The sequence below is a fragment of the Sorex araneus genome, chromosome 8 (genome assembly GCF_027595985.1).
Source record: "Sorex araneus isolate mSorAra2 chromosome 8, mSorAra2.pri, whole genome shotgun sequence".
NCBI classification, from domain to species: Eukaryota; Metazoa; Chordata; class Mammalia; order Eulipotyphla; family Soricidae; genus Sorex; species Sorex araneus.
In genome coordinates this window covers 40,007,221-40,016,714 of record NC_073309.1, presented here as the reverse complement: position 1 = coordinate 40,016,714, position 9,494 = coordinate 40,007,221, and the positions used below count along the sequence as shown (strand labels likewise).

The following is a 9,494-nucleotide window of genomic DNA, read 5'->3' as shown; positions in this document are numbered from 1 at the left end:
CAAGCTGGTTTGGGGGCTGGCTGGGAGAGGGGACAGGCTCCGAGCCGGTTTGGGGGCTGGCTGGGAGGGGGCAGCAGCTGAGAACGGTAGTATAGTCTGAGTCCCTCAGAGGCCCTTAGCTGCGCTGGGGAAGAATCCAGCAAAGGGACTCTATAGGCTTAGATCCTAGAGCAGAAGCAGGGGCGGCGGGTGGCAGGAGGTGAGGGCTGCGTGCCCCCCAGCCCCCGGAAACAGAAGCATCCCCCAGCACCCCCAGCATCGCTGCATCCCGGCTCAGGCCAGGTTGCATCATCCGCCACCAGGGTCAGGGGTCACAGCACAGGCGCCGGAGCCGCGGTACATGGCGACAGGCTGCCGGGCCAACCCTGGCTTCCTGGCCATCTGCCCTCCCTGGGGGTGGGGGGCTCAAGGCCAGGCCCCACCATTGGCTGGGGCCGAGGGGAGGGCTTTGGGCCTGAAGGGCAGGGCCCGGAGCCAGGCCTGTTTGTAAGAGCCCGTGACACGGGAGACCCCAGCCTCTCCTTCCAAAACACGGGACACGGCCTTGACCCCGGCGCCCCAACCCCCACCCACGGCCGCACACCTGAGGCCTCCCAGAGACTCCTCATCCCTTCGTCCTCTCCATCCCCGCCACCAGCCCAGGCCTTGGGGATGGGCAGACGGACAGGGGACAGGAGCCCAGCAGTGCTGCCCCCCACCTCCGGGATGCCCCAGACCACCCATCTCCCCAAAATGGACAGACACAGGGACAAGGCGGGGCCACACGGGGCCAGTTTATTGCAGTTAAATACCTCTCTCTCTCTCTCTCTCTTTTTTTGTCCATTTTTTCCATAAAGAAAATTAAAACACACACACCCAGGTGGGAGCAGGGATCCAGAAACAGAGAGGGTGGGGCGGGGCACGGCCTCCCTGCTCAGGGCCAGGCACCCGGCACCCCCAGCCCCCTCTCCTTCCCGTGAGCACCCCGTTTTGTCTCAGTCCCGCTGCTGGCTGTGGGGGCCTCCTCGCTCCGCCCTCAGCCTCCAGGGCGAGACCTCGGTGGGGTGGGGGTGGGGGGGCTGGGAGACAGACAGACAGACAGACAGACAGACGGGGAAGGGCAGGAGATCGCTTCCAAGTTGCAGAGAACAGTGGGCGCGTATCCACAGAAATGCATTATGTCTCCCCGTTTTTTTTTTTGTTTTGTTAAAAATCTACTATAAAAAAACGCAGCTGGGAGAGGGGCGTCTGCCCCTCGCTGTGCTAAGGGCTGGGGGTGGGGGCGGGGTGGGGCAGGGGTCGGCAGGCGGGGGGGGGCGGGGGCGGCCGTCACTGCCGGGCGCTCTCGCCCACCAGCTCCAGGTTGTGCTGCTGCAGCTGGGCGCGGAGCACGGCGTTCTCGTTCTTCAGCTCCTCGATCTGGCAGGGACAAGAGGGACAGGCAGCCAGCAGCTGGCTCCCGCTCTGGGGAGGGGCGGCGGGGGGCTCCCGGGACCCCGGCCGGCTCCCGGCCCCGGACGCACCTGTTGCCTGAGGAGCTCGTTGTCCATCTGTAGCCGCTCGGCCTCCTTGAAGGTCTCTTGCATGCGCTGGTTGGTCTGGCGCAGCTCCCGGATGTAGTCGCAGGCCTTGGACAGGATCCCTCCTTTACTCTGCACAGGGGCGGGTGTGAGGGGGAACCTCAGCCCCAGGCCTGGTGCAGGGCCCGGGGAAATGGGGCGTGGGGGGGATGGGCAGGGCACTCACCGCTCCCGTCTTGCTATTGTCTGCGTTACAATCTGGAATGATTTTTGAAAGTTGGACAATCCAGTTGTTGATCTTGTCCCTCCGCCGTCGCTCCACTGTGGGGGAGTGGGGTGAGGGCGTTACGAGAGCCATGGCTGCATCTCCCACACCTCCTGTTGCGGTGGCCCCACCAAGGCCACAGCATTCACCAGTGCGGGGTGCCAGGCCGAGCCCTGGGCACAGCACTTCTCTGCGGACAAACATGAATGACCCCCCCACACACTCCCTCGGGCAGAGCCGATCGCTGGGACAGCAGGGTCCTCTGGGCCTGTCACCACCTGAGCCAAATATCAGCAACAGGTGGCATCACCTGAAAACGGGAGCATTGGCTGGGGGGGGGGGGTCATGAGGATGCCCCTCTGCTCCACTCAGCCCCAACACCTGGTGCCCCCAGCACTCAAGACCCAGGACCATTCTCCACCGCTAAACTCATTCTGACCATGTCTCACTCCTGCTTAAAATCACCCCAAGAAGTGACTGGGAAAACTGGAAATCACAGGGGAGGGGGCAGTGCAATGGCGGTGGGACTGGTGTTAGAATACTAAATGTAACAAACAATCTTAAACAACTCTTGATTAAAAAAAAAAATCCCCCAAGAACACCCAGGCCCACCAGGTGCCACGTGTGTGGACCAATCCTTCCTGGGGGAGGCGTCCCGGCCAGCAGCTGTAGCCGTGGAAACCTTCACGCGCCTTCAGTTAAGAGGCGCGACTTGGGCTTTCTAATTCACACCATCAGGACCTCACTCGGTGGCTCTCCCAGGCCCAGCAGGCACCAGCCTTCCTCCCCTTGACCTCTCATGGGGCCACACCAGGCGCTTAGGACAGCAGCCTGGGGGCCACATGCAGGGGCCCATGGGCTCCGTGACAAGGCCGGCTGAAGCAGAACACTTCTCACCTCGCTCCCGAGCAAACCGGCCCAGGGAAGCCCAGCTGCTCCCGATGCCCCACACGCCCTCCCGCTCCGCCCCAGGAGGGCCGAGGGAAAACACAGGTGGTATCTGTGCGGGAGGTGGCGCTGGGACAGTGGACAGGGGCCAGCCAGAGGCAGCTCCTTCCTCCCCACCCCCTCCCTCGGGGTCCAGCACTGCCCCTGGCCCCGGCTGTTCCTTCCGAAAGCCCCACCATCTGCTCCTGGCACACGGCTTCATCGGCAGCCCTCCTGCACCTACCGGCACCCACACTTGCACCACTTCCTTCTACAGAGACTCCTCCGCCCACCCCTGCCCACCCCACCCCACCCCACCCCCGGGAAACTCCTCAACACCACGATAATGAGGGTTTGCAACGTGGAGCCTGCCTGACGCCCAGGCCCGAGTCCCTGTGAACTGTGGGGACAGAAGCAGCTACAGAGCTGCGTGCAGCCCAGGTATGGTGACCGGCACTTCCCCGCTCACAGCCCAGGGTTAATGCTATAGCTGGGCCAGGCTCACATCACGTGCACTCTTCGCTGCCGCCACCAGGGGGCGAAGTGTGTGTGTTGTGGGGGGGGGTGCTCATCCTCAGTGCCACGCCCGGCACACTGTGAGACCAAAGTGGATCCCATCTCTGCCGGGGTTGCGGGGGTCACCTGGGAACAGCACCCTGAAGGCCAGGGATGACCAACTGGCGGAGGACCTTAGTTTGTGCGGTTTTTCCTGCTCTGCTCTGTGGAGACGCGGATGCCAACTGTCGGCCACACGGACACCGGGTGGTCATCCTGGAGGGGCTGGGGGGCCGCCAGCTGGGAAACACATGTCTACAGGGGGCTGGGGGCGAGCTGGATCAGGGACGTTCTCTCCCAAAGAGAGGGGGCTTTCGGGCTGGTGTCTGAAGGGAGTAGAATCAGGCAGAGGGGTGTTCAGATGACGGGGGGGGGGCGCCTGAGGAAGTGAGAGGACAGAAAGGTGTCTGTGAAGACCCGGCCCGCCTCCTCTCTAGGGACGAATCCCAAGACTTCTGCTAAGTATGGCCCTGCCGTCAGCAGGCCTGGGAAGACGGTTTTGGAACATTTGAAATGCAAGGGGCTCCCCCGCTGCCCCAGACCATCTGAAACAGGGTTTGGAAGCCAGAGCTGCCAGAAGGGAGAAATAAACAAAATCACGAATCTAGTCAGAGATGCAAGACTCCGGGTTCTTGAAGACGAGGAGCAGAGAGAGACCATGTGGTGGCAGGTCTGGCGGCCTCAGGGTAGCGGACGGGGTGCCGCCCCCATGCACAGGCAAAGACCCGTCACCCCAAGAGCGCATGGCACCTCTCCCAGGAGAGACCCCAGCCCGGGCCTCCGTCTTCCCGAACGAACACACGAGAACAGAAACGATGCACAAGCTCTCTGGTCGCCAGTCGGTACGACGACCATTCACGAGAAGATACCAAACAGCCCGACAAATATTTGGAAATTAGGCAACATACTTCTAAATAACCCACGAGTCAGTGAAGAAATCACAAGGAAAGAAATTGGAAAATATTTTGACCCCAATGCCACAAGATCATATATTCAAATGGGGCGCAGCTCCGGCAGCATCCGAGTGAAACTTGCTTCTTGCCTAACGGGGAAAAAAAAGGGCCAGAACATTTGGAGGGAACCCCCTGCAAGTTCAACCCAAAACCAGCAAAAGAGAAGAGCGAACAGACATGAAGTGGGGGACCAGTGGGGACGGCAGTCCCGTCTGGCTCCCAGTCTAGACTCCATGCATGGATCTAGGCTGCTCGTTCCCCAGAGATTCTGGCAACAGCAAACCCCAACCCTGACCCAGCACCCCCGGGCTGGCACTGCGGGGCACCTTCAGATGGCCAGACTTTCTGACCTACCCAGCTTTCCTGCCCCTCAGGTCCCTGCAGGCAGCTGGGCCGACCCTCAGTGGTGGGGACACGGGCCCTGGGTCCGGAAAAGGCTGGGAAAGGCGCTTCGGCAAGACTCCGCTCTGGCAGAGGTGGGGATCGGGGGCCCAGCCTCTGTGTCGGCTCCTAGAGGCCCGAGACAGGGAAGCGTCTGGATATCCTACACACAGGGTCTGGGTGGGGGACGGGGCGCGCAGGCCGTCCTGGGTGCCCAGGAGGGAGTGCAGGGGATGCAGAGCAGGGAGGGCGCTCACTCAGCAGGCCCCCTCCTCAGAGGCAGGGCAGAGCCCCCCACAGGGCGAAGCAGGGGACCCTCTCCTGAAGCCAATGAAGAGACCAGACCCTAAACCCAATAGCCAAAGCCGTTGGTCCCCGTGGGTCCCCAGAGGGTGGCCTGGGGAACCCTCCTGTGCTCCCGTCCCACCCGCCATCCGGATCCTGCTCAAAGCAGAGTTGGGGGGGCAGGGGGATGGCATGCTGCCGAGACCAGAGGCGTGGGCAGCACAGGGTGCCCGGAGCACGGATGGGAGAAGCGGCCAGTGGATTTGGCAATGCGGTCGCCCTGCGTGACCTCACCTGGGGCGGTTTCGGGAGAGGAATGAGCCAGAGCGCTGAGGGCACGGGGGAGGATGGGCAGAGGGTGGGCAGAGCCGGGAGGGGAGGACAGGGCTGTGAGGAAGACTGCCTTCTGCAGGACATGGGCCAGACCCACAGTAACTCGGGGACAGGTGGGGGCGGGGAGGGAGGGCGCAGAGCGGGGTGAAGCGGCCTGAGGGTCTCTCACTGGGGGCAACCACACGCCCACATGTGTCAGGGCGGCCGGCGCCTGGTGCACGGGATGAAAGGGGAGCAGCGGCTGTACGGCGAGGGCTGGCGGGCACTGACCCGAGTGTCCACATCGCGCCACCCTGATGCCAGGCCCAACCTTCCGTCCAACCGACCCGACCCCATCCTGAAACCCTGACCTCTCCTCCCGTAGGCCAACACATCCTACCCTGGGGCCTCGGGGGCCCTCAGCCTCGCCCCCCAGACATTCCCCCCACAGGCCCAGGGGGAGACCCAGAGAGCCCTGCATCTGACCCGGCCCGGCCAGGACACCCCCCAACCCTCCCGCCACTCCCCCAGGGTCCTCCTGGACCCGTCCCCTCAAAACACGCCCGTCGGCTCGGCCTCAGGCCGGGGCCTCTGCACCCACTCGTCCCTCCTGATGGCCACTGGGCCTCCCTCTGTCCTGGGGTCCCTGCATCGAGGCCAGCAATTCGGTTGTGGGACTCGCGCTTGTCACGTGGTACCTCTGTGACCTTTGAGTCTTGAGCACCAGAACAAGGGCTCGGGGTGGGACTGAGGGTCCCCGTCACGCTGTGATAGGAGCGTGCTGCTGACGGAGGCCTGGCGGTGGCCACGAGAGGGCACTGCGCAGGCCCGCTCCGGCTCGGGAGGCTCCTGGGCGCCCCCTCCGCACCCAAACCCAGCACCCAGGCACTTCTGGGCCCTCCTGAACCCCTCAGGCATCCCACACGGCTCCCCTCTTACACCCAGACCCTGTCCTGCCCTCCCTCCAATGCATGTTCCCCTGCCGGTACTCCCCTCCAGCGCATGCTTCTCGCTGGTGCTCCCTCCCAGTGCTCCTCTCCAGCATGTGCTCCCCTGCCAGTGATCCCCTCCAGCAATGCTCCCCTGCCAGTGCTCCTCTTCAGTGCATGCTTCCCTGCCAGTACTCTTTCCAACCCATGCTCCCCTGCGAGTGCTCTCTCCAGTATGTGCTTCCCTGCCTGACAAGCCCTCCCACAGGTCCGCCTTTGCCCAGAAGCATGATGACCACCCCGTCAGGTGATCATGCCAACTCTCTGAAACTCCTGGACGCGCCAGACCAGGCCCCCGACCCCGACGCCTGCTGCCAGCCTCAGGCCACCTTCAGGAAACACTTGCTAAATGCCACTGGCAGGCCCCTGGGTGTCCCCTGGGTCCATGTGCTGCCCTGAGTACCACAGTGGCTGACTTGGGACAGGAGGATAAGGGGCCAGGGGACAGTGTGAGCTCAGGAGGGAACCTGAAGTTTCTGAGAAGGGCAGGGTATGCAGGCTCGGAGCCCGGCCCCCTGCCGCTGCGCCCCTCCCTCCCTGGCCTCACTCCTGAGAGCCCCACGGGCGGGGTAGCCGGGAAGGAGGGCAGCAACCCCCAGGCAGGGCAGCCAGACCAACCCAGCGTCTCAAGAGGGAGAGACAATGCAGACACACAGGCCAGACCCTCCCAATCACGTAGAGCAGAGAAGCCAGCCGGGGTCTAGGGTGCAAACTTGCTACCCGGGGATTCACGCCCGATTCCCGGCACCACATGCTCCTCTCCCCCAGCATCTCTGAGGGGGGGGTGTCGCCTGAGAGCCCCCCCCACCCTCTGCACCACCAGCTGTGGGACTGGGGTTCCAGGTATTGCTGGCCAGGGCAGCATCACATTCTTGAGCACTGGCTGGCCGCCCGGAGCACTGCTAGGGAGTGCAGGCCCTCCTTCCTGATGACGCGCCCCTTACACCATGGCTGGCAGAGCCGCACACGCGCGCCTCTCGCACCCGCAGCCCGCCCAGGCTCTGCCCGCTTTGACTTACCTTCGTTGTGTTGAGCTCGCCTCCTCTCGTCCCGGGGCGTTCTGGTTCCATCGATTTTCCTAGCAGAGGAGAGAAAACGTGGGCACATGTCATCCCGGCTGCCACCGGTGCAAACAACTGTCCTTGCCAGACAGATCCACAGGGGGATGCAGGAAGCGGCACCTCCTTCCGTGGGCGCAGCCGCCCGGCCCTTCTTCCAGACACCCCCTCCCCCACCCCCACCCCGGCACCTGGGACCAGGTCTCCTGCACCTACGGGGAGTAGGGGTGAGTCCGGGGCGCAATCGTTCTCTGCGTTCCTGTCTGAAGCACATCCTGAGGCGTCATCATGACATAGAACTGGCCTGCTGAGAAGCCGGGGTGGGGTTGGAGAGTTAGTGTCCAAACGGGGGTGTGGCAGGGGAGTGGGCAGTCTCCCCTCCCTGCCAGGCCTGCCCTGCTCCACCCCGGCCCCCTCCTCCCTTTTACCTCCAGCCTGCAGGCTCTGGTCTGTGGTCTGCACAGACACGGCCGTGGTGTCCCCCACGCTGGACGCTGGGAAATAGGCGAACCTCGCCTCTCCGCTGACGGCCTCGGCCGCTGGGCTGCCACCATTGCTGAAGGGGTTCTGTATGACAGCCTGGGAAGGAGGATGCAGTGCAGGGTGGGTTCTGAGTCACCGTCACTCCCAAACCCACCCCCTACTGCTATGGGGGAGCCCCTCTGGACGTGTCCCTGGGCCGGGGGTCTCAGACAGCCCTCTACTTGTCACTTCTGGGCCCAACCCTTTTTACCTCTTGGAGTCTGCCCTTCCCAACACGCCTATTTTACACGGGAGGGGGGTAGGGGAATAACAACAAAGCTGGATTCCTGAGTCTTACTATGCAAAACAGGGACTGGTCCGCCCAGGGCCTGAAGGCAGCATCTGTACTCCACCTGCCCCCTCCCGGGGAACACGGTCAGTGTCCCCTCTCCATTCCCCAGGGGCGTGCTGGGCACCTACCAGTGGGAAGGGTGCTGCGGGGCCTGGGGGCACAGAGGCGGCAGCGGGGCCGGGGCGCTGGGCCGCCCCATCCACACCCACCTGGGTCACAGCCTGCTGCCCCCCGGCGAAGGCAGCCGTGGACACGACGCTGACCGCGCCTGCCGTGTCGCCTTGGCCGTCCAGCTGACCGTCGGTCACCTGGACTACGCGGTATGTCACCTGCAGGGGGCGGCAGAGCGGCGCTGGGCGTGGGGCAGGGGCACAGGGCACAGGGCGCTGGGCGCGGGGCCCGCTCCCAGCCCCTCCCCGGCGCGCGCAGTCCAGCCCGCAAGTGGGCAGCGGGGCTGGCCTCACCTGTCCTCCATTATTCTCTGTGCGGAACTGGTACTGGATGTTGTGGTCGCCGAACGCCGCCTGCTGGACGCTGGCGATGGCCACCGCCGTCTGCTCCTCCGCGCCTGGGCCGTCCCCGCCTGCGCGGGGGTGGTGGGGGCAGGGGGTCAGCGGCGGCGGCGGCGCGAGACGCAGCGCCCCCCCCCCCCCCGGCCCCGTGCACCCACCCGGGAGGGGGCCCCCGCGAGCACCCACCTTCCTGCAGCTCGACGCCCTCCTCGGCCTCGGGTCCCTTGTCGTGACTGCGGGGCGGGAGGAGGGGGGGCGCGGGTCAGCGCGGCCGGCGCCCCCGCCCTTTGTCCGGCTGCAGGGGTGGGGGCGCGCGGGGTCCGCCGGGGGTCCCGCGTCCCAGGGCCGGGGCCCCCCCTTCCCCCGCGGCCTCCATTTTGAGCCGGGCCCCGCGGCCGCTCGGGATCATGGCGGCCCGGCCCGGAGGCCCCGAGCAGCCGGGGGGCCGCGGCCGGGGCGCGCGGGGGGCTCGGCGGGGCCGGGCGCGCTTACCTGGCAGCGGCGGCGGCGGTGGCCGAGGCAGCGGGATCCAGACCCGGGTCCAGCATGTCCATGGGGGGGGTGGGGGCGGGGGGGGGCGCGGGGCCCGGGGGGAGGGGAGGGGAGGGGGAGGGAGGGGAGGGGGCGGGCGGCCGGGGGGGCCCCCGAGCCCGGCGCTCACGCCGCGCGGCAGGAGGGGACGGAGGAGACACGGGAGCCGCTCGCGCTGATCACGGGGACAAACAGTGGGGTCATGTGAGGAGGAGATGCCGCCGCCGCCGCCGCCGCCGCTGCTGCTGCTCTGCGCCCGCCGCCGCCTCCGCCGCTGCGCCCGCCCGGCTCGGGCTCGGGCTCGGGGCTCCGGGCCGCGGCGCTCTCGCCCCCCGCCCGCTGCACGCGGCCCCGGGGCCTGCTGCCCGAGCTGCCGCCGCCGCCGCCGCCGCCGCGACTTTTTTTTTTTTTTT

The 9,494-nt window shown here is 65.8% G+C and overlaps 1 protein-coding gene across 4 annotated transcripts; it reads right to left on the bottom strand.

Annotated features, from left to right (window-relative positions):
• Window positions 1-749: 749 nt before the first annotated feature.
• USF2 (upstream transcription factor 2, c-fos interacting) lies at window positions 750-9,140 on the bottom strand. Of its 4 annotated transcripts, none has more exons than XM_055146183.1 (10): window positions 9,043-9,140; window positions 8,737-8,783; window positions 8,503-8,621; window positions 8,167-8,367; window positions 7,653-7,803; window positions 7,441-7,528; window positions 7,186-7,244; window positions 1,726-1,820; window positions 1,503-1,631; window positions 750-1,398 (listed from the first exon to the last, which is right to left on the bottom strand). In XM_055146183.1, the coding sequence occupies exons 1-10, from the start codon at window positions 9,102-9,104 to the stop codon at window positions 1,309-1,311; spliced, it is 1,041 nt and encodes a 346-aa protein (XP_055002158.1). In that variant the 5' UTR covers window positions 9,105-9,140; the 3' UTR covers window positions 750-1,308. The 4 variants fall into 4 exon arrangements, with proteins under 4 accessions (XP_055002158.1, XP_055002160.1, XP_055002157.1 ...); XM_055146185.1 differs by having other exon boundaries at window positions 8,248-8,367; XM_055146182.1 differs by having other exon boundaries at window positions 7,441-7,531; window positions 9,043-9,139.
• Window positions 9,141-9,494: the final 354 nt, after the last annotated feature.

Excerpts from the sequence above, each read along its gene's own strand:
- USF2 (XM_055146182.1), bottom strand. The coding sequence starts at position 9,104 with ATGGACATGCTGGACCCGGGTCTGGATCCCGCTGCCTCGGCCACCGCC. Across the intron at positions 7,245-7,440 it reads CGGACTCACCCCTACTCCCC|GAAAATCGATGGAACCAGAA; the intron begins GTAGGTGCAGGA and ends CTCCTCTGCTAG. Across the intron at positions 1,821-7,185 it reads GCGAGCTCAACACAACGAAG|TGGAGCGACGGCGGAGGGAC; the intron begins GTAAGTCAAAGC and ends ACTCCCCCACAG.